The sequence below is a fragment of the Sceloporus undulatus genome, chromosome 3 (assembly GCF_019175285.1).
Source record: "Sceloporus undulatus isolate JIND9_A2432 ecotype Alabama chromosome 3, SceUnd_v1.1, whole genome shotgun sequence".
NCBI lineage: Eukaryota > Metazoa > Chordata > Lepidosauria > Squamata > Phrynosomatidae > Sceloporus > Sceloporus undulatus.
This window is the reverse complement of record NC_056524.1, coordinates 209,315,027-209,337,518: the sequence shown is the minus strand read 5'-3', so window position 1 is coordinate 209,337,518 and position 22,492 is coordinate 209,315,027. Positions and strand designations below refer to the sequence as shown.

The window sequence follows — 22,492 nt, the reverse complement described above, 5'->3', positions numbered from 1 at the left end:
ATTGAGGCAAAATGTGTCATGAGGGCAAGTGTTCTTTTGAAAGCAAGTGGCCGAACAACGAAAGGTTTTTAAAAGCAGAGAGGGAAATGCCTTTCCGCTTCCTACTTCTTTCAGTTTATTTTTGTCTTGGTGTAAATTAGAGAAGTGGTATATAATACTAATACAGCCGGCCCTCCTTATCCACGGACTCAAGCATCCACAGCTTGAAAATGTTTTACCTCTATAACACCAAAATGTTCCTGATGCAAAAAGATGGAGACTTCTTGAGGAATCCCTTGCTCTCTGCACACAAAGAGGCCTGGGACCTCACTGGGATGGAGACACATTGGATTGCAAGAGAGGAGGAGTCCTTGTTGAGATGCAAATGGCCTTTACATTTCCTGGACTCTGCAAACCTCCCTATTTCCCGATGGCCAGAAGGAGGAGGAGGAGGAGGAGCCTGCCTACCCAAAAGATATCCTCCCCAGTATACCATCTTTGCTAAGGACAGAAACAACATCTAGGCACCTGACTAATATCTCCAATGGTTTTCCCCTCTTGGCTGATGAAGAAGCCCATGGAGCTCCCAAAGCTTGCAAGAAGTGTATTGCCCATAGTCAAAGCTAAGTCAGGAAAGAGGAAACTCTCTATTTCTCCAATGGCAGAATGATTAATCCTATTGAACACCTTCTTACCTAATGTCACAGCACTCTTCAGCATGGAAATTAAGGCCACAATCCTATATTTAATTAGAAGCCATGATTCTATGATTCTAATTAAATATTATAATATAGATTACAGTTGTTATTATTATTATAATACATTTATTTATACAGCGCATGACCAACAAACAGGGTTCTCTCCTTCAAAGGCGCTGTTTCCTTTTGGCAACTCATTGAGGGATGAGAGGGAAAGCGGTGCTCCCAACCGCCGTTAAGTGAAGCAACTTTGGTCCGCGGCGGCACCCGTTCCCTTTCTTTTTCCTTTCCCCCTCCATTCCCATCGCGGGCGGCGGAGCAAGCCGAGCGGAACCGGAAGTGCCGTAAAGGAAGTGCTGGAGTGTCGCCGCCGCCATGCCCTGACTGTCGCAAACCGCGCGGGCTGCCTGAACGGGGGCGAGATGGCGGCTCTGGCGGAGGAGCAGCAGCAGCCGCTGCCGCCGGAGGCGGTGGCGGTGAAGCCGGACCCGGACGCAGGAGCAGCGCCAGCGCCAGCGCCGCCTTCCGCCGCCGAGTCTCCGTCGCCGTCCTCCTCCCCCGCGGCGGCGGCGGCGGCGGCAGGCTCTCTGCCCAGCGACGGGGAGCCCTTGGCGGGAGCCGTGGACGCCAAGCCCCCTCCTCCTCTCCCTCCGGCGAAGGCTCCCAGCCCGGCCCCTCAGGGGCCCACCGACCGGCAGACGCTGCTGGCCGTGCTCCACTTCCTCAGGCGCAGCAACCTCCGCGAGTCCGAGGAGATCCTCCGCAAGGAAGCCCAGCTGCTGGCCGAGGAAGCGGACGCCGCCGCCGCAGCAGCAGCCTCGGCAGCCCTCGGAGGGGAAGGGGCCGAGGCCGGGGAGCTGCTGCTTCTGGGCTCCGTGTCTTCCGGAGGGGCAGCCTCGGGACCCAACGCCAACGCCGCCGCTGCCAACGCCGCCCCCGCCAAAGGTGAGAGGCGGAGGAAGAGCGGCTCCTGCTGGGGCTGCCTCCAGACAGGAGAGAGAACCCGGTTTAGCAGCGCTTTAACACTCTTCCTGGCTCAAGGCTATGGAATTCTGGGAATATATGTGAGTTGACAAATTACATTCCCAGGATCCCCTCGCGCTGAGCCAGGGCAGTTAAAGTGGTCTCAAACTGGGCTATTTCTGCAGCGTGCTTTGGACCTTGGCGACCCAAAGGCAAACCTATCATGGGGTTTTCTGGGCAAGGTTCCTTCAGAGGGGGTTGGCCAGGGCTCTCCTCTGAGGCTGAGAGAATGTGACCTGCCCAGGATCACCCAGTGGGTTTTTACGATGGAGCGGGGGATCAAGCCCTCTTTAAACATTGGAAGGGGTGTCGGGTTGAGGAGGGAGCAAGCTTGTTTTCTGCTGCTCCATAGACAAGGACCCAGAGCAATGGATGCAAGCTCCAGGAAAAGAGATTCTGCCTAAATATTAAGAAGAACCTCCTGACAGTAAGGGCTGTTTGACAGTGGAATATTCTGCCTTGGATTGTGGCAGAGCCTCCTTCTTTGGGGGCCTTTAAAGAGGCTGGATGGCCATCTGTCAGGGATGCTTTGAATGGGGCTGGACTGGTTGGCCCTTGTGGTCTCTTCCAACTCTGCAAAAGAGAGAAGTTGGTAGGTGGCATGAGCTTTGAGCTTCAAGTAGGCCCAAGTCTATGAAAGCTCATGTTACATACTTACTTCTTTCAGTTAGAGACTGTACAGACCACCCCTTTTAGAGCCAGATTGGGGCTGTGGTAACCTCATGCAAAAAGCGGCTCCTTTCTGCGCTGTGGAAAGGGCACTGTAGCCGCTTTTGGGTTCTCCTTTGGCATTGTGTCATCTAGACGCAGTGCCAGGGGAGCACTGTGACACTGCCCACAGTGTTGCATGGCATGTGGCATCACACTAACCTGGGGGAGGAGTGGGGGCATGCGTCATATGGATGCCATGCCCTGATTCCGCTCCCAGGCTGACCTTAATGGCTGGTCTGTACAGTCTATTAGTCTCAAAAGTGCTACAAGAGCCCTTTGCATACTGACTTTCCAGACTAACATAGGGCATGTACCTACAGCCCCTAAGGGATGGTGGGATGCTGCCCCTTTCTTAGCCAGATCGGGACCGTGGCAACCACATGGCACGGCCCCTATTTGGCCTTTCCAGGGTGCGAAAATGAGCCGCAAAAAGCACCTCCTTTTGGCTCCCTAGAAAGGGCGCCATAGCCATGATGTGTGGCTATATGGCGCTCTTTTGCTGCTACATCATATGGATGCAGCACTGGAGAGTGCCTTGATGCCGTGGGGAGCGGCGCGCAACTCATCCCCCATGCCAGCCTTAATGGCCGGTGTGTACAGGGCCATAGCTATGTTGCTGAATTCATTCTAACTAGGGCTACCCTACAGGCATGACAGGCGGGGTGCCTAATTCATACCTGAGAACAACTCCTTCTGTGCTCCAATCTGGCTGTTTGATTTCATGATGGAGCTCACGTGAATTGTGAAAATGATTGTCTTGGGAGTAAACATACACCCCCCTCCCTTTTTAAAAAGGTGCTATTTATTGGAAGGCTTATAAAGCTGTGTTGTTGTAGTTGTTGTTGTTGTGTGTGCACTTCCAAGTCTTTTTTTTTTTACTTTCAGCGAGCCAAACATATTCTTATTATTGGCAAGTTTCTTCAATGGGGTTTGCCATTACTAGTCTCCGAGACCAAGGGAGAATGCTACTTGCCCAAGATCGCCTAGTGGATTTCCATGGCCGAGGAGGGAAATCGAACCCTGATCTCCAGAGTCGTAGTCCAACTCTCACACCATCACACCATGATGGTTCTCATAAAGCCATGCCTTACACTTTTTAGTTGAAGTAGGGTCTTCTTTTTAGTGAAGTAAGGTCCCAAAGCAGTTTACAGTATTAAAACAGTACAGCATTCCCCACCATTATTTTACTGGTTGGCATTGGTGGGAATTGCAGTAAAACAACATCCAAAGGACTGCATGCGTCCTATCACTGCTGTAAAGAGAAGTGAAGTATACCTGTCATTTTTATTCATGATGGTAGGAAGAATAGGGCCATGCGCATGTGTCATATTGCTATCTAGTCATTTTTCTACCCTGATTACAAGCTGCTTAGCATCTGTCTCCCAAGTAACATACATCAAGCAGTGAAAAAAGCCAGATAGGTGTTGTAGATATACATTAAATTTCCATACCCTGTAAAAGATGTTATGGTGCTGGGTGTGTGGGCAGGTGGTGTCTGGAATATTAGGCTCTATTGAGCCCCCCCCCCCGAACTTTTCTTACATGAGTGTTGTTCTTTTGACAAGAGTGAAATGTGCTTACAACCACTATAAAATATTTCACATAAAACATGTATTCTTCTTCATGTTTGTCCCAAATGTGTTTAAGGGGCTACTTGTAATCTGTATTTGAGGCAGCATCTGAACTGCAAAAATAATGCAGTTTGACACTGCTTTAACTGCCATGGCTCAACACTATGGAATTCTGGGATTTTTAGTTTTGTGAGCTATTTAGCCTTTGCTGTCAGAGAGCTCTGGTGCCACAACAAACTACAAATTGCAATATGGAGCCATGACAGTTAAAGTGATGTCAAACTGCATTATTTCTCCAGTGCAGATGCAGCCTGAGATACTAAAGACTACAGTTCTTGTAAGGATTCTGTCCTTTGTTGGTTTTCATTGCCCATTACAAATAATGTATGGTTGTAAAAGCTGGGCAGAAGGCTGATTGAAAGAGAATCGACATTTGAGATAGGTTGGAGGAGAGTTTTGCAGATACCCTGGATAAATAAATGGATCCTAAAGCAAATCAGGCCTGAACTCTCCCTAGAAGCCAAGATTATGACACTGAAACTGTCATACTTTGGATATATCATGAGAAGACATGAATTACTAGAAAAGACAATAATGTTCGGTAAGATAGAAATCAGTCGGAAAAGAGGAAGACAGCACTACAGGTGGATATACTCAGTCAAGAAAGCCACAAGCTCTGAGTCTGCAAGACCTGATCAGGGATATTGATGGCATGGTGACTCGGAAGTCTCTCATTCATAGGGTTGGCATAAGTCGAATATGACTTGGTGGCAGTTAACAACAACATTACAGAGGGAGTTGTCATCTGGAACTGGAACATTGAACCTTGCAGCATTTATTGATTTTCCTAAAAGTGTTTAGTTTTTCATAAATTGATGAGAATTGTGTGTATTATTTATTGAGTCTGTTATCTATTGTGTAGTTATCCATCAAGTGCCTTTGATATGAATAATGATTAAAATTGTGTTATTGATGTATGTGGCATTTTATGACTTCAAATAAACAAAAGTACTTGTCTTAGGGAGATTTCTATGCTTAGGATTTAAATATACCATCTCACAGAATCTAAATTTTGATTTATTTACATTTGTTAATGCTTTGCAGTTGGCGTCCTTGTGGAAGATCAACCAGATGTGAGTGCAGTGTTGTCTGCCTACAATCAACAAGGAGACCCAGCACTTTATGAAGAGTACTACAGTGGACTAAAACAATTCATTGAATGTGCTTTGGACTGTCATCGAGCGGAGTTATCACAGCTTTTTTACCCTCTCTTTGTACACATGTACTTGGAACTAGTCTACAATGGACATGAAAATGAAGCAAAGTCATTCTTCGAAAAGTAATTTTTTGTTCTTTTACTCTGTTTGCATGTTTTCACTATTTGCTAGATAAAATCGCAACGTTTAGTTATTGCAGGCATTCACATTGACCAGTAATGTGAAGTGCAGTGAGCTGAGACAAGACAGTCTGAAGCATTTATTTTCAGACAGACATTGAGGGCAAGAAAGATGCTTATGTTATAATGAAAAATGATACTGTTTTACAAGTGGAGAAAGGGAGATTTTCTTTTCCAAAAGGAATAGCCTGTGGTACTCAACGCCTGGAGCTATAAAAACACTAATTCTCTTCTAGAGTTTGTTTAACACTACACAATTATAGCACCTTGATACCACTTAACTGGCATAGCTGAGGTACTAGGAGGTGTCTGGAACAGAATTCTAAATACTTCATGAAACAACAAACACCTGGATCCTGTAGAATGGAGCCATGGCATTTACAGTGATATCAAAGTGCTATAACTGTGTAGTGTAGAAGAGACATAGAATAATATATTAATTAGCAACATAGGACATAACTAAGGTATTCCCAATTACAGTATTACATTCTCCTTCTGAAAGGTCCTGGTCTGAACATCATTCTTTTATAGTATGTAAGCAAAGACATATTGAAACTCAATATTGCATGTGCTGGGAAAGTATGATCTACTGTATTCATGCACTCCTCATGTTCTGCTCATGATTTTACATATCCCCTTAATACCTCCAGACACCCTGCTGCAAATTCATGCACTTAAAAATATCCCAGCAATTTTTCTTCCTAAAAAATGTCAAATCACTCCTCCTGAAGCAGCAGTTAACTTTTCCACATATGGTACACTCACCCACTAGGTTCGGTGGGGATGGGTGGGGCAGAAATGCAAATCAAGGTCATATTTGGCTTTGTTCAGAAGAAAATGGAGTGGTATGGCTGCTGCAGAGATAGCATACCCATATCTATGGCAATTGCCCTTTCTTGCTGTCTTGTCTTACTGTGGATAATGCTGAATGCAGACCAGTCTCACTGGTCCTGGGGTGAAAGTGGTAGGGACAACTACAAGTACTAAAGCAGAATAAAACCCTGTGTCCCTGAGGTCTTGAATTCCTAAAATATTTTCTAGTGATTGAAGTCTTTGAAGATTTTTTTTAGTCTTGTATGGTTTAGTTTTATGGGCTAATGTCAAAAAATGCTGCTAATAGAAAGTACAAGGTATATCCCATAGCAAGTTCCATGAGTTTTCTAGTGTGTGCTTCTGTACATCAGAGAGTGTGTTTTCTCTGGTACCAATAGCCATAATAAAGGTTACCTTTAAAATTATATTCACATTAAATTACTACTATGTTCTCCTCAGGATCACAGAATTGAAGTTCTTCAGAAGCACTTCTCTCACCCATCTTTCATGTGCTTTCAACGTTTTCTAGATTTCATGGGGATCAGGAATGTTATTACCAAGATGACTTACGTGTCTTATCAAGTTTAACCAAAAAAGAGCATATGAGAGGAAATGAGACAATGCTGGATTTCCGAACAAGCAAGTTTGTGCTTCGCATTTCCCGTGACTCTTATCAGCTCTTGAAAAGACACCTTCAGGAAAAACAGAACAATCAGATCTGGAATATTGTTCAAGAACATCTTTACATTGATATTTTTGATGGAATGCCTCGCAGTAAACAACAGATAGATGCTATGGTAGGAAGTTTGGCAGGAGAGGCGAAACGAGAGGCTAATAAAGCAAAGGTATGAAACACTACTACACAGACCATGGCTGTTTTGTTAGACTATGTTTGTGACTTATGTGATTTTGCAGTTAACATAGCAATAGCTATCCTCCAATGATCATATCTCAGCTTATTATCTTATCTTATTTTCACAAGACACAACCCATGAAGATTCCCATTTCCTGGTTCAGAGCAAGTCCAGATATTAAACCACAGTTTGAAGTTGGTGTGTTCCAAAGCTGTAACCATAATATCTAAGTTGAGATTTAACTAAACATGTGCTAGTTTAATGTCAGCTGATGCAAAACTGTCAGCTGATACAAAGCTAGGAGTGAAGAGGATGCGTTCATGGGTAAAATGTCTGTATATATTTTGGCCTAATATATGTGATAAATGTTCAAAGGCAGAGGTCAACAACTGTGGGAAGCTAGGTGGCCACATTAGCACCTTAGGAGATCCCTGAAAGGTTTAGAGAGCCACAAAGTATAGGCTGCACTCTGTCCATTGCGATCAAAGAAGTCAGCTTGGTGTATGTAGTCTTTGTGTCTTGGTAGAGTACATTGCTTGGTAAATATGAATTGTGTTCAAATAGAAAGTTAAGTTTTGGTTTAATGGATAGATTGAGAGGCTGATGGAGAAAACCTCACTCAAGTCATCTCTGTGAATAGGCTGCTTTCTTCTATGATTCTGAATTTGATGTTGGTTTCACTTTGAATTAATACTTGGTCTCATTTTCTATCTTTGCCATAGTAGCTATATAGCTGCTTTTGTGAACTTTGTACAAATTAGATGTTTCATTACCTTAATGTAACATTTACTCAACATTATTTGCACTGTATTGAAATGTATTGCTTAACGGTATCAAGATCAAGAATAAATAATTATTTGAGTATGTTAGAACAGGAAACTGGCTGCAGAGATAGTTGTACATTTGGATGACAGCAGAGTTAATGTAGAATAAAGACTAAAGTAGGAGAAAGACATTTCAGATAAGATAAACAGATGTTTTGATCAGTCCTTATGGTGGAAGATATCGGGTACCAATCACTAGCCAAACTGATATTTTCAGGAAGAGAGTCTGGGGAACTGAATCAAGTAGCAGTTTCAAGAGGTAAATTTCTAAATGTTACTGAAAAACTAAAAAAAAAAAAAAGACAAAAAAAAAAAACAAAAAGACAACCTCATGAGTTCTGAAATAACTCGAATGTGAAACTGGTGATCTTTTACACCCCCTCCAAAATGTAACATGTCACTGATTTCTTTATCAGAGGATTGGACTGAAGCTTTTAATAAATGATCTGGAATAAATGATAAGTCTGATTGATTAGGCTTGCTGATAATATAAAATTATTTATGGTTGGGTTGGACCAAAAACAGATTGCAAAGAACTCCAAAACATTATCTCCAAATTGGGGGAATAGGCATTTGAATGACAAACGTATTTATGCATTTGATTCAGTATAACCCAATGTAAAGTGAGACACATTGGCTGGGCCATCACGTACTACCCTTATACAAATCTGTAGTGCAACTATGCTTGAAATATTGTGTATGACTGTGGTCACCACAACTGAAAAATGATACTGTACAGCTGGAAAAAGTTAACAAAGGGATAACTAAAATGACTGAGGATCTGGAAAGGTTACAGTGCTTAAGACTGTATAGCCTAGAAAAAAAAGTGAGAAAGGGGAAACATGAGAGGAGTGTATAAAGTTCAAGGTATTAGATAAATTCATGGATGATAAGGTTGTCCATGGCTTGTAGTCAAGATGACTGTCTATTACAGCACTTCCAATAGTGGAGGCAGTGGGCCTCTAATTACCAGTTACTGGTGAGCATGAATGCAAGTGTGATATTGTGCTCACATCCTGTTTAAAGGCTTGCATAGAAATCTTATTGGCTACTATATGAACTTAGTACAGGACTATGGAGTTTTTTGCCCAATTCAATATGACTAGTCCTAGATTCTTAGGCTATTGTGACCCAGGAAGAACTTCCCTCCCCAGTAACTCGCTGACTCTATACCAAATAATTTTTTATTCCAAGACCCTCTGCTTTTGGTTGCAGGTCTTTTTTGGCTTATTGAAAGAGCCAGAAATTGAGTTTCCTTTGGATGATGAAGATGAAGAGGGGGAAAATGAGGAGGGAAAACCAAAGAAGAAGAAGCCAAGAAAAGATAGCACTGGATCAAAAAGTAAAAAGCAAGACCCAAATGCTCCTCCTCAGAATAGGTAATGTTGAATTACAAAAGGTTCACTTGCTTCACAGTCGTATGCCTATCTATTCAGAAGTAAGTCATAATGGATTCGGAATAGGACTTATTCCAAAATAACCGTGTTTGCAGGGATCCAGAGTCTTTTCAGCTGCATTTGATATTGGTTCAGAAAATTAGGGCTTCTAGCAATCCCTTTTTCTCCCTTCTCTACATCCCCAGTGACAGATTTATATTTTCCCTGCTACTTACAGCAAAATGGTATGAAATTAAAGAAATCAGCCAGTGTATGCAAAAATGCTAGCATAACTGGGGAAAGTATTAAGGCTGGGGTATGCACAAATTATGCATCCATTATGTTGTCACAGGACTGCAGCCATGATTTTCCTCCTTGCTGCGTAGATTCAATTCTCCAGAAATGGTACCACTTCACACTACAAGTGGTAAATGAAAGGGCTGAATGGTCCTCTAGCTAGAAAAGTAGACAAACCTTTTTATCCTATTTCTGGCATCTAGCATTCTGGACAGATTAATTTTTGTTTTTTGTATGGAGGAGCATTCAATCATGTTAAAATCCAACATAATTTAAAGTGGTATAAAGCCTGGACACAACTTTATTATCTTAGTGAAAACTAACTGTAGTTTAGTCTAAAATTTTCCCTAAAGATTAGAGTCTATATAATTTGGTTGATTTTTAAAAAGTTCCCCTATAGATGTTGTTGGACTGCAACTCCCCACAGCCCTGGCCAGTACAGATAATGGCAAAGAAGTCTGGGAATTGTAGTTCAACATCTGGAGGATATTTTTTGAAATATGTTATTCTCCATATAGAATCCCCCTTCCTGAGCTGAAGGACTCTGATAAGCTGGATAAAATAATGAATATGAAGGAAGCTACTAAGCGTGTACGTCTTGGTCCTGACTGCTTGCCGTCCATTTGTTTTTACACATTCCTTAATGCATATCAGGTTAGTGTGTCAAACTGACAGTGGTGCAGATCTTTGTGGCTGGGATTGTTATTGGTAGTTAAGTCTGCAGAGAATTCAAACTCTTTGATACCTAATATTTTTGTTTGAAAAATGTTACATATATTGCTTTTTTTCAGCAATAGATTACAATACTTACGTTGGTAAATGTGCTGAGAAACCCAAATACATGTTAAACACTGACACAGACCAGCAAATGACATACTGGCCCTTTTTGGCTATCTTTTAAAATTATTTTAGACTGTTTGGGGTAGGAGATGATTAAATGATATCCTTTTGGCTGAAGAGCGGGATAATAATAATAATAATAATAATAATAATAATAATAATAATAATAAAATGCAATGTCACACTTCCTAGAGGAAATGTGGGACTGGGCCAAGAGAAAACAAAGCTGGAGGTTGGGGGAGGGGGAGAATGATATGTGGGGCTCAGGATTACACAGGAGCTCTCACCCCATCTGCACTGTTCTAACCACTGGTGTAAAAGAAAGCATGCTCCCTTTCTAGCTACATATAACATAGGAGTTGGGGCTTCTGCAGGAGGCTGGGTAAGTGGCAGTTACAAATAATACCTTGTTACCAAGGGTAGCCAAATAGCAAAAATTTGCTAGTTAGCTGAATAATGTGGCATTTCTTACTTCCTTGTTCAGTCTGATTACAGATTATTAATTCCAAGAACAGATCTTAAGTATTAAACATTTATAGAAGATATACAACTTCTTAAAACAGCAACTTTGTTTAAACAGGGCCTGACAGCAGTGGACATTACAGATGATTCTAGCATGATTGTTGGAGGCTTTGCTGACTCTACTGTCAGAGTATGGTCTGTAACACCCAAAAAGCTACGCAGTGTGAAATCAGCAGCAGGTAATTATTCTCATTACAACTTTCTCATTAGGTGTTCATGTGGAGCAGGGGTAGGCAACCTTTTGAAGCCGGGTGCCGGGTTGCTGTCCCTCAGACAAGTCGGGGGGAGGGGGCCGAAGCTGGGGGGTGGAGCTTCCACCATCCAGGGGCGGGGCTGCATGCTGGGGGCGGAGCTTCCACCCTCCAGGGGTGTAGCCACATGCCGGAGGCGGAGCCTCCACCGAAGCCCCACAAGGAGGAGGAGGCGTGTGCCCGGCCTCTCCTCCTCGGTCCCTTTCTGGACAAACACCCCCAACCTGCATTCCAAAACACACACAACAGCACATTAAAAGCACCCAAAACACACTTTGGAAGGTGACACTTTCTCAGCTTCAGAAACAGTAGTTGCCTGCCTCTCAAGCTCACTCATCATCATCACCATCACCACGACCACCACCACCACTATCATTGTTACAGCAGACCTTTTAGCATTAAATGCACTGAAAATGCACAGAAATGCACTTTGGAAAGTCACACTCACCAAATGAAATGGAAATCCTCCTCCTCCTCCTCTTCTGCTTCCTCCTCCTGCTCCTTCCTTCCTCCCTCCCCTTTCTTCCTCCTTCCTCCTCTTCTTTCTCCCTCCTTCTCCTCTTCTTCCTCCCTCCTCCTCTTCCTCCTCCTCCTTCTTTCCTTCCTCCTCTTCCTCCTTCGTTCCTTCCTTCCTTCCTCCCTCCTCCTCCTCCTCCCCCACCCCCTTCCTTCCCTGCCCTGAGGGAGCCAGCCAGGGCCAAGGAGACCTCGCTGCAGCGGGGCTCTGGCAGCCCGCCCACCGGCGAAGGGAGCCGGCCAGGGCCAAGGAGACCTCGCTGCAGCAGGGCTCCTTGGCTCTGGCAGCCCTCCCCGTTGGCGAAGGGAGCCAGCCAGGGCCAAGGAGACCTCGCTGCAGCGGGGCTCCTTGGCTCTGGCAACCCGCCCACCGGCAAAGGGAGCCGGCCAGGACCAAGGAGACCTCGCTGCAGCGGGGCTCCTTGGCTCTGGCAGCCCGCCCACCGGCGAAGGGAGCCGGCCAGGGCCAAGGAGACCTCGCTGCAGCGGGGCTCCTTGGCTCTGGCAGCCTGCCCGCCGACGGAGGGAGCCGGCCAGGGCCAAGGAGACCTCGCTGCAGAGAGGCTCCTTGGCTCTGGGCGCCCACCGGCTGAGGGCCGCTCGCGTGAGGGGTGGAGCCTTTGACCTCGCGCTAGCGGCCCAGTCCTGCTGCCGATTGCCGCCGGTGCGGGGCCTTTGGCAATCGGTGGCAGGACCAGGAGCGGGCCGGTCCCAAGGTCGGATGTGGCTCGCGGGCCGGGGGTTGCCGACCCCTGATGTGGAAGAAGGTTGCTCAGGTAAAAACACTAATTTTGGAATAGCAGCCTAACAAACAAGTTGACATTATTTTTACTTCATCCGATATACCTCTACCTACTTGTAGTGAGCTGGGCCTGAATACAGATAAAAAGAATGGCAGTCACCCTATCTGTTTAACTTGTATGCTGAACATATCATAGGTAAAAAAGGATTACAGCTGGAGAAGGTGTGAAAATTAGAGGAAGGAACATCAACAATTTAAGATATGCAGATGACACCATACTACAGGCAGAAAATAGCAGAAATTTGAAACAATTACTGAAGAAAGTGAAGGAAGAAAGGCAGGGTTACAGTTGAACATTAAGAAAACAAAAATGATACCACAGATGATTTATATAACTTTAAAGCAGATGATGAAGACATTGAAATACAGTGCATCCCCTGTATCTGTGTGACTGGTATATGTGATTTCACTTACCTGCATCCAACAAAAAAAAAAATGTCTCTAGGTCTTCTAGGGTGATTTTATTATATGCTTGGGGTGGAAGCCCAAGACATAGTTAACTTCAGGTAAAAATAAATAATCTTTGCTGCTATCCACTTTTTTCGTTATCAAGACAAGGCATACTCAGGTGATTTTGCCAGAAAAATCTTGGAATGTATCCTCTGTGACTACGGGGGATGTACTGTAAGCCATACCTTGACAGTCATTAATCAAAATTGTTAATCTGCAATGAAGAAATCAAAAGAAGACTAGGACTTGGAAAGACAGCTTATGAAGGAACCAAACAAGATCCTGAAGTGTAAAGATAGTTAACTGAATATTAAAGTTAGGATTGTCCTTGCCATCATATTTCCAGTTTTTATGTATGCTTGTGAAAGCTGGACAGTGAAAAAAAATGGTAGGAAGAAAATAAAGTGATTTGAAATGTGGTGCTGAAGAAGAGTTCTATGGATACCATGGACTGCTAAAAAGACAAACAAATGGGTCCTGAAACATATCAAGCTTGGACTCTCTCCCTAGAAGCCAAGGTGACAACACTGAGACTTTGAACATATATGAGAAGGCATGACTCACTAGAAAAGAAATAATGCTTGATAAGGTAGAAGGCAATAGGAATAGAGCAACACCACATTCCACTGACAAGGAAGCTGCTACCGGGTCTGCAAGACTTAGTAGGGCTGTTGATGATGAGGTAACTTGGAGGTCTCTCATTCATAGAGTCACCGAAGTCAACTTGATGGCAGTTAACAACAAGCACAGATTGGAAAAATTACAGGGCAGGATCCAGTGCTGGCCTTCTATTCATTGAACGCTGGATTCCAGTGGAAACAGTAGGGGTACAATCTCCTCTTTCCACTGCAGCATTCCATGCACCTCAAAAATCTGCTGGGACTGATCCTTCTGGAGCCATTTTTCAGGCAACTCTGAAGTCTGTGGGTGTGCACCTTCAAGTCGCTTGTTGACTTATAGCAACCACATTAATTTAATAGGATTTTTTTAAAGACAAGGAATACACAGAGGTAGTTTTGCCTACAACACCTGGTATTCATTGGCAGTCTTCCTTCTAACTAGAGCTGACTGTGTAGCTTCCAAGATAGATGGGATCTGGTGTCTTTGAAGTCTATGGGGTGGGTGGACATCCACTGAACTGGCACTAGTATGATGCTGAATTTAGGTCAGAGAGCATAGCTATATTCTTAGGGAAGGACATGATACATAGAAAACATCACACGTACAGTGTGCCATACACGGCTTTTAGCTTATGCTGAAGCTACGCACCAGAAGAGGCAATGGCACGCACGCTGTACCAAATGCATGAGCCTCATTGTTTTCAGTGGGGCTCAAGCATATGCATTATTTCCCTGCGTAAGGGAAGGGCCAACTGTATTTTGTGTTCTTACATTAGTGTGTGTTTGCTAGGGAAGAATGGTAAAATTGAAGGATTGCAGAGATGAGATGTTGAAATGATTGCACAAATATAGCATTAAAGAACATTTTCCAGAAGCATAATTAGAAGCTTAGTCTTGTAGCATAAAAAGGAGGAGGGAAGCATGAGGGGAAATGTGGCAGCAGAATCTTGTGGCATCTCAAAGTCTAACAATTTTCATGTGACAGAAGCTTTCTTGGATTGAGACCCACCTCTTCAGCATCACTGGCAACATATTTGCTAGGCTGCCCGACTCATAACACTTAATATTTTTTTTACAACAGGGGTGAGCAACTATGGAAGGGTTGTTGTTGTGTGCCTTCAGGTAGTTTCTGACTTATCATGGGGTTTTCTTGGCAAGATTTGCTCAGAGGGGGGTTGCCTTTGCCTTTCCCTGAGGCTGAGAGTATGTGATTTGTCCAAGGTCACTCAGTAGGTTTTATGGCTGAGCAGTGAACCAAATCTTGATCTCCAGAATCATAGTACAGCACTCAAATCACTGTGCCACACTGGCTTTCCAAGGTTGCGGTCTGCGTTAGCCCCTCCTGGAGACCTTGGAAGATTGTACTGTATCCATTGTCACACCCACTTTTGCAAAATAAATAAATAAAATTGACCCCAAATTCCTTCTGCGGCATAGGGGAGGCATTTCCACCATGTTTTTGGGGGCTTAATGGGCCATTTTAGGCCTTAGAAAAGCTTTTCTAAAAAAATTCAATAGGAAGTAAAGTAACTTCCTCTTTATTTATTGGATTTATACCCTGCTTTTCTCCCAAGATGGGATCCAAGGCCTTTCCTGGTCTAAATGGGCCCTGGTGAGCCCAAAATATGATGGAAATGCCCTCCCAGAGGGCATTTGGAACATTTAAAAATGCAATTTAGTTGGCAAAAAGTCTGTTTGATCTCTGGGGGGCCCAGCCTGAAACAGTGGACATATCCTCCACACTCCCTAAAGGGGCATTTTGAAGCAAAAATATTTGTCTAATTTAAAAAATCACCCCTTTGGGGGGCCCATATAGTAGAACAAACAGCCCTTTGAGGCTGCATGCAGCTCACAGGAAGACTCTTGAAGCACATTAAATCTATTTATTTGACATAAGCTTTACTTATACTAGTAAATGACTCTATAGAAGTGGGCACAGAATCTTAGACCAAATAATCATGTTAGTCTTTAAGGTGCCACAAGAATCATCCATGTCAAACAATACTGAAAATATTTGAGTCTAGCAACCTAATTTCATTGTCTTCCCTATATTATTAAAATCCATCCTAGTGTTGTTAAAATGTTTCTGCTTTTAAAATGTCCGTGCTTTGATAAAGACTTTGCCCTATATTATTTGTGTAAATACTGTTTATAACTGTAATGGTAGCCTCTAACAAATGAACAACAAAAATACATGAACTGAGGGAAGTTTTCATATCTGGAGTAGCTATAATTGGCCATCTAGCAAAATAAAACAAAATCCACAAAAGAGTGACACCTTTATTGGCCAACCAGAGTGCACAAAATTCATAATGCAAGCTTTCCAACCACCTTTGACCTCATCAGGTTAGAGAAGGTTAAATCTCATAAAGGAGAAAAATAGTGATGACTGTAGAGTCACAGGTCATCATCACTTTTCTTCTCTATGATTTTTCAACATTTTTGCTTGAAGAAGCCAGTGGACATTTGAAGGCTTGCATGAGGCTTTTGACCCGAACATCATCACTTTCCTTCTCCTGATGACTTTGGATTTTTTTTTTTGAGGCAGGGTCTATTGATCTATACTGACTATAACTATGGGATTCTTTTCTATCTAGATCTCAGTCTCATAGATAAAGAATCTGATGACGTTTTAGAAAGGATCATGGATGAAAAAACAGCAAGTGAGTTGAAGATTTTATATGGTCACAGTGGACCTGTCTATGGTACCAGCTTCAGCCCTGATAGGTAAAATTACAATTCTTTTGTACAGGGTAATCCCTGCATATAATATTCTTTAAGATGTTACAACTATCAATGACTCTTTGGATTCCTTTGTAGAAATTGTCCCTGTATCTCAGGATAGATTGCCGAGCATGCCCTAGATGGGAAATAAGTTTAAAGAAATTAGTCGAAGAGAACTCTTTTGAACATTAAAGAGCATGTTTCACTGCACCAAATCATTTACCATTTGGAAGAGGAGGGCTGTGTGGGTTTTCCCCCCCAATTGACTTAAAAATTAGTTACATTTCAGCAAAACATGTACCAGCTTAAGGTATAGGAATATCAACTGGGAAATCTAAAATACATTTATTTTATATAAATAAACACTATTTTGCTGGATGGTTGTAGGCAGGCCACCATTTCGCCAGCTTCTTCACTGCAGAATTGGGGTGACATGCTTGAAACCTGGTAAATATAAACTACACTGACACTTTACTGAGACCTTTGAGTATCAAATACAGCTTTTATATGAACATTTAAAGAAAAAAATATTTATCTACCTATTTATTTACTTTGCCAGGAACTACTTGCTGTCATCTTCAGAGGATGGCACTATCCGATTGTGGAGTCTCTTAACCTTTTCTTGTTTGGTGGGCTACAAAGGACACAACTACCCTGTATGGGACACACAATTCTCTCCATATGGATATTACTTTGTTTCTGGTGGTCATGACAGAGTGGCTCGGTAAGAATGGGCATGAGTTTATCTAGATGTAAACCCTTTCTTCTCTAGTGTGAGCTATTGATCTCTACCTTGGTGACAGTTCCACTGTAGAACATAGCCTGTAACGAAGAAGGTATGATGCCTAGGTTTTTTTTTTAAAAGCATTGGTTTCTATTAAATAATAGAGTGGGGAATTTTTTGGTCATCCCACAATCACAGTTAGAATTCCTTTTATTAGGAATTTTCCCTCGAGCAGTCCCTATTCATTCCTTAAGTCTGCCTAGAAGTACTTTTCAGGAGGCAGTGCTTGTTATGGATCACTTACTTCCAATGTTCTTTGTTCTGGTTTAGTTTGTGGGCTACTGATCACTACCAGCCTTTACGGATCTTTGCTGGCCATCTTGCTGATGTCACATGTACACGTTTTCACCCAAACTCAAACTACATTGCTACAGGCTCGGCAGATAGAACTGTGCGGCTTTGGGATGTTCTGAATGGGAATTGTGTAAGAATCTTTACAGGACATAAGGTAAATGTCAAATTTTCACAGAAATTATTTCATTGTATTTGGTATCATATAACAGTATCCTTCATGTCTTATATGTGACCTTGCCCTATGCATCTGTTTGGTCACCATGGGAAACATGGTCCTGAAGTAGATGGGCTTTTGATAATTGAACTGCATTTCCCTCAGACCAGCTTCTTTTGTAGCATGCCTTTATGGATTGTAAACTATCATTTTCATCATTGTTGTCAATAAATCTGTCTCAAATGTGTTGGACATAAAGGCGATTTGTAATTTAAGCAAGATGGTTGATCGAGGAGCAAAATTCATTTTACATTTCAGCATTTCCCATCCTCTATTACCAGTCTTTGTGCCAAACTGATAAAGTACATAATACTGCATTAGTTCTTGCATTAGAGACACAGATCTTATTTTTGAGGAATGCCTTTTAAATAAGCTGTGCTTATTTAAAGTCATGCACTATTTCTTTTGGTTCCTTTCCCATTGGAAAACCCCCTCTGATACATAGTTCCATTGATCTTAACCAGTAAAGATTTTTTATTTTTTAGACCAAATACATTTTTTACAACAATGTAAAGATGATGCAATCTTATGGCGACAGTTCTTAAGCTTGGGAATACCCATTTCTTAAGTTCTTTTTGATTTTGAAAATGAACATCAGTTCAATACTTGAAAGTGAACATCAGTTGGCTAGTTGCTTAGGTTAGCATTTAGAAACTAACTAAATTAAGTTTTGGTTGCCTAGGCAGGGAACTAGAAATGACAAGTTTGTCCCTGTTGGTTCTGCTGGACCTACCAGCAGCTTTCAGTAACATTGACCATGGCATCCTTCTGGGTTGCCTCTCTGGAATGGGTTTTGGGGGCACTGTATTACATTGGCTTCACTCTTTCCTGGAGGGCCAGACTCAGACGGTGGTGCTGGGTACACTTGGTAAGGATTTGGGAGAGCGCCTTTCCTGTGGCTGCTCCCACACTATGGAACTTCCTTCCACAGGATGTCTAGTTGGCTCCTGTCTTTCTGCCAGCAGGTGAGGACATTTTATTTAGGCAGACTATTGAATGGAATTGCAGTGCTCTCTCTCTCTCTCTATATATATATATACATCTTTTACTGAAACAGTTTTAAATGCAGTGGCTCCTTGGTAGCCCCTGGGGTTTGGTTCCAGGACCCTCGTGGATAACAAAATATGTGGGTCCTCAAATCCCATTAAATAGAATGGCTTACTAAAATGATATCCCTTCTAAAATGGCAAAATCGAGGTTTGCTTTTTGGAATTTATATATTTTTAAAACATTTTCAAGCTGTGGATGGTTGAAGCCATGGATACAGAGGGCTGACCCTTTTAAGTATGCTTTTAATAATGCTGATGTTTAATTCCTTTTAACTTTTGTAAATTAATCTTTCAGTTGGATCTTTCTAAAATTATTGTAAATTACCTTGGATCCCACTTTGGAAGAAAAGCAGGATATAAGTTAAATAAATCTGTAAATTCTTTATTTTTATTACTCTAGGGACCTATACATTCCTTAGCATTTTCTCCTAATGGAAAATTCTTGGCAACGGGGGCAACAGATGGAAGAGTGCTTCTGTGGGATATTGGCCATGGCTTGATGGTAGGAGAGTTAAAAGGACATACAGACACAATCTATGCACTCAAATTCAGTAGAGATGGAGAGATCTTAGCCTCAGGTATGCATTGATTTGTTATTTTGTAGAACAGTAATGCAAGAACAATAACGTATGATTGCTATTATCTGATTTGAAGGTGTGCAGCACAATCCTATGCATGTATATTTTGAAGCAAGCCACACTGAATTTAGTGGAAATTACTCCTTGATAAATTGTATAATAGGATTAGAGTCTTAATCTTCAATGTAATGAATAAATGGTCACTTACAATGTTGACTTAATACTTAATATTATGGAGCTTAGAATGGTTTTGATAATGAGAAAACCACTACAAAAATGTTTACATTAGAGCTGCAACTGGTATCATTGTCCTTAGTCAGAACATCCTTCCATTTGGAAAGCTGTGTGTCTTTTGAATCAAAGGCCTGTTACAGACAGCCAAAATAAAGCTTCTTCGAGTCACTTTGGAGGTATGGTATTTCAATGATACATGTGTCCTAAGAGTCCAAAGGCCGCACCAAAGCCACGCTCCAGTCCTAAGGACTGGAGTGCAGCTTTGGTGAAGCTTCCAGACTCTTAGGACTCATGCATCATTGAAATACCATACAGTGGTGCCTCGGGTTACGAAATTAATTCGTTCCGTGGCACCGTTCGTAACCCGAAAAACCTTCGTAAGCTGAATTGCCATAGGCGCTAATGGGGAAAAGCCGCGATTCCGTGCGAAAAAGCCGAAAAAAGCACCAAAAGTTTTTTCGTAACCCGAAAAAACATTCGTAACCCGGAACAATGTTTTCCTATGGGATTTTTTCGTATCCCGAAAATTTCGTAACCTGGGTATTTCGTATCCCGAGGTACCACTGTACTTCCAAAGTGACTCGAAGCAGCTTTATTTTGGCTGTCTGTAACAGGCCAAAGTTAACAATGTGAAACGGATTATGCTATATTAGGATTATTTATATAGAATGTCATTTGAGACCCCCCCATGTCAGAATTACTGTTTTTTGTCCTGTTACAGAATGTTAAGAATATTAAATATTTGACAAAATAGAAACCCTTTTATAAATACATCCAGTGCAACATATATAGTCTTGTTTTATATTGATTGTACATGTAGCAGGGAATAAGTATAATAAGATATAAATGTGACAAGCTGATTATGGTGAAACAGTGGATCATGTTACCTTATACTCTGGATTAGTGAATTGAAGTCTTACTAATTTTGGGTTTTATTCTCTTCATTTTTGTTAGGGTCAATGGATAACACAGTAAAGCTATGGGATGCTGTGAAAGCCTTTGAAGACTTAGAAACAGATGATTTTACTACTGCCACTGGACATATAAACCTGCCTGAAAGCTCTCAGGACTTGTTGTTGGGTACATACATGACCAAATCAACCCCTGTCACACACCTCCATTTTACCCGCAGAAATTTGCTTCTTGCTGCTGGCGCATATGGTTCTCAGTGACCCACCAAACCTAAGACTTGATTGCATAAGCCTTGGAAAGATGAAAGCCACAGTGATTATACAAATTAACTGAACCTGTGCTGAAGCAAAAATTGTACACTATGACCTAAACAACATTTTCACTGTATTTAGTCCCTCTGTGCAAACAGTAGAAAGGAATCATTGAGGAAGAAAGTTGACATCTAGTATGAGAATACTGCTCAGTCTTGTTCAAAAATGGCAATGGGCACTGCAAAAGTACTGCGCAGGTTGCTCTGGGGAAGTGTATGAATAACTCTGTAAAAGCACTTAATTTGACAATAGTACAAGTTTGACCAGTACACCAAGATTTCCTTATCAGTAAGATTTATTTCTAAAAGTTATAGAAGAGTGGAATTTTTGTATAGCACTATGTGGTCTATTTACAGGGAAGACAGGAGGCCAGAAATTTTATTAGATTATGTAAGAAACCTAATTTGAAAGACAAAGGGCATGGATTGAACAAATGGATAAAGCTGAAACTGGCTGAAATTTGAGTGCTGTTTTAAGAGGACTTTAACCATAATTATTTCAAAAATTTTAAATGAAGAAGCCAGCCCCTTAGTACAGAATTAAAATTCCTTATTACCCCAGGATCCCAGACCTTTTTTCTTCAGGTACAGCCAGGAAACAATACCTTTTCCATAATGGCAAGGTCAGTAACTTTCATTAATGTTTTCAATGAAACACTGTCGCAGCTATATAGTAATTATTGAAATTTAGAGGAAATCAAATGTAAAAAATCCTGCAGTGTCTTTGCATTTTGTACAGTTTTATACTTTTGATATTTTATAATAAAAATTATGTTGTAAATATCTTTCCAGCTATGTCTCCTCTATCCAGTTTTACCTATCTTCATAACATTCAAACAGAAACAGCCCTACTGTTATTATAAGTCTAGAAATTGTCAAAATATTGACCCCCCAAAACCAAGGTCGACATCTATGAGTCAATGTAAATACTATACTTTAACTCTTATTAAAAAGGGAACCATCCCCTAGTGAAAGGCATGAGTGCAATTTGACCTGGAAGCACTGAAATCCCTCTGCTCTCTTTTCCATTCAGTCTTTTGTGTGAACACAAACAGTTATGCCTGCCATAATTTTGTAGGCTCTTTGGCATTTTTCCTTTGCTTCATCATCCTTTGTTGCATGTCTCTTTTACCCTCAACTTATCCAAGGGTCATATCAAAATCCATAATTTTGCCTTCAAAACCTGCCATCGACTTATACGTGAGGTTGATTTATAGTTGAGTTTCCTTGATTATGGCTGCAGCAATAATCCAGTTTGACACCACTTTAACTGCCATGGCTCAGTGCTATGGAATTCTGGGAACTAGGTTTGTGAGGTATTTTGCCTTCTCTGTCAGAGCTTTGGTGCCACAAGAAACTACAGTTCCCAGAATTTCATAGCATTGAGCCATAGCAGTTAAGGTGGTGCGAAATTGGATTATTTCTGCAGTGCGGATGCACCATATGTGATATCTCCTCTTTAGAAGTTTAGCACTAGGTTGAAAACTGTACATTTGCATAAAAATTTATCTGAGATACATTTTTTTTCTGTGGGAAGCAGACTGGAGGAGATACACAAATTTTCAAAAGTATTTTTTCATCCTTGGATACCTTTCCCTGGATTATGATAAATAGCACCCCTTTTTAAAAAATCAATATAATTGGAGGATTAAATAATAATGACTCCTTAATGGAAGCTCCCAGGCACAGAGACAGTATTTGAGAGCCCAGTGCTAGGGCAAGCAATTAAGATTCTGCTGTTTCATACAGCAGCATTGGTGATGAACTGGGGAAAACCTGGTGTGTTTAGGAGAAAGCCATCATACTGTCTGTTGCTCAGTAGCCAGCAGGGCATCCCTGCCCCACCTGCC

The 22,492-nt window shown here is 41.9% G+C and overlaps 1 protein-coding gene across 1 annotated transcript; it reads left to right on the top strand.

The window, feature by feature from the left end:
• Positions 1 to 1,041: 1,041 nt before the first annotated feature.
• Positions 1,042 to 21,433, top strand: TAF5 (TATA-box binding protein associated factor 5). The gene is made up of 11 exons (XM_042456765.1): positions 1,042 to 1,622; positions 5,087 to 5,321; positions 6,721 to 7,036; positions 9,085 to 9,248; positions 10,061 to 10,196; positions 10,963 to 11,083; positions 16,141 to 16,270; positions 16,827 to 16,991; positions 17,322 to 17,499; positions 19,009 to 19,186; positions 20,375 to 21,433. Exons 1-11 carry the CDS (start codon positions 1,100 to 1,102, stop codon positions 20,590 to 20,592), a joined length of 2,364 nt encoding a protein of 787 aa, XP_042312699.1. The 5' UTR covers positions 1,042 to 1,099; the 3' UTR covers positions 20,593 to 21,433.
• The last annotated feature ends 1,059 nt before the right edge of the window (positions 21,434 to 22,492 follow it).

Excerpts from the sequence above, each read along its gene's own strand:
- TAF5 (XM_042456765.1), top strand. The coding sequence starts at position 1,100 with ATGGCGGCTCTGGCGGAGGAGCAGCAGCAGCCGCTGCCGCCGGAGGCG. Across the intron at positions 7,037-9,084 it reads GAGAGGCTAATAAAGCAAAG|GTCTTTTTTGGCTTATTGAA; the intron begins GTATGAAACACT and ends TTTTGGTTGCAG. Across the intron at positions 11,084-16,140 it reads CAGTGTGAAATCAGCAGCAG|ATCTCAGTCTCATAGATAAA; the intron begins GTAATTATTCTC and ends TTTTCTATCTAG.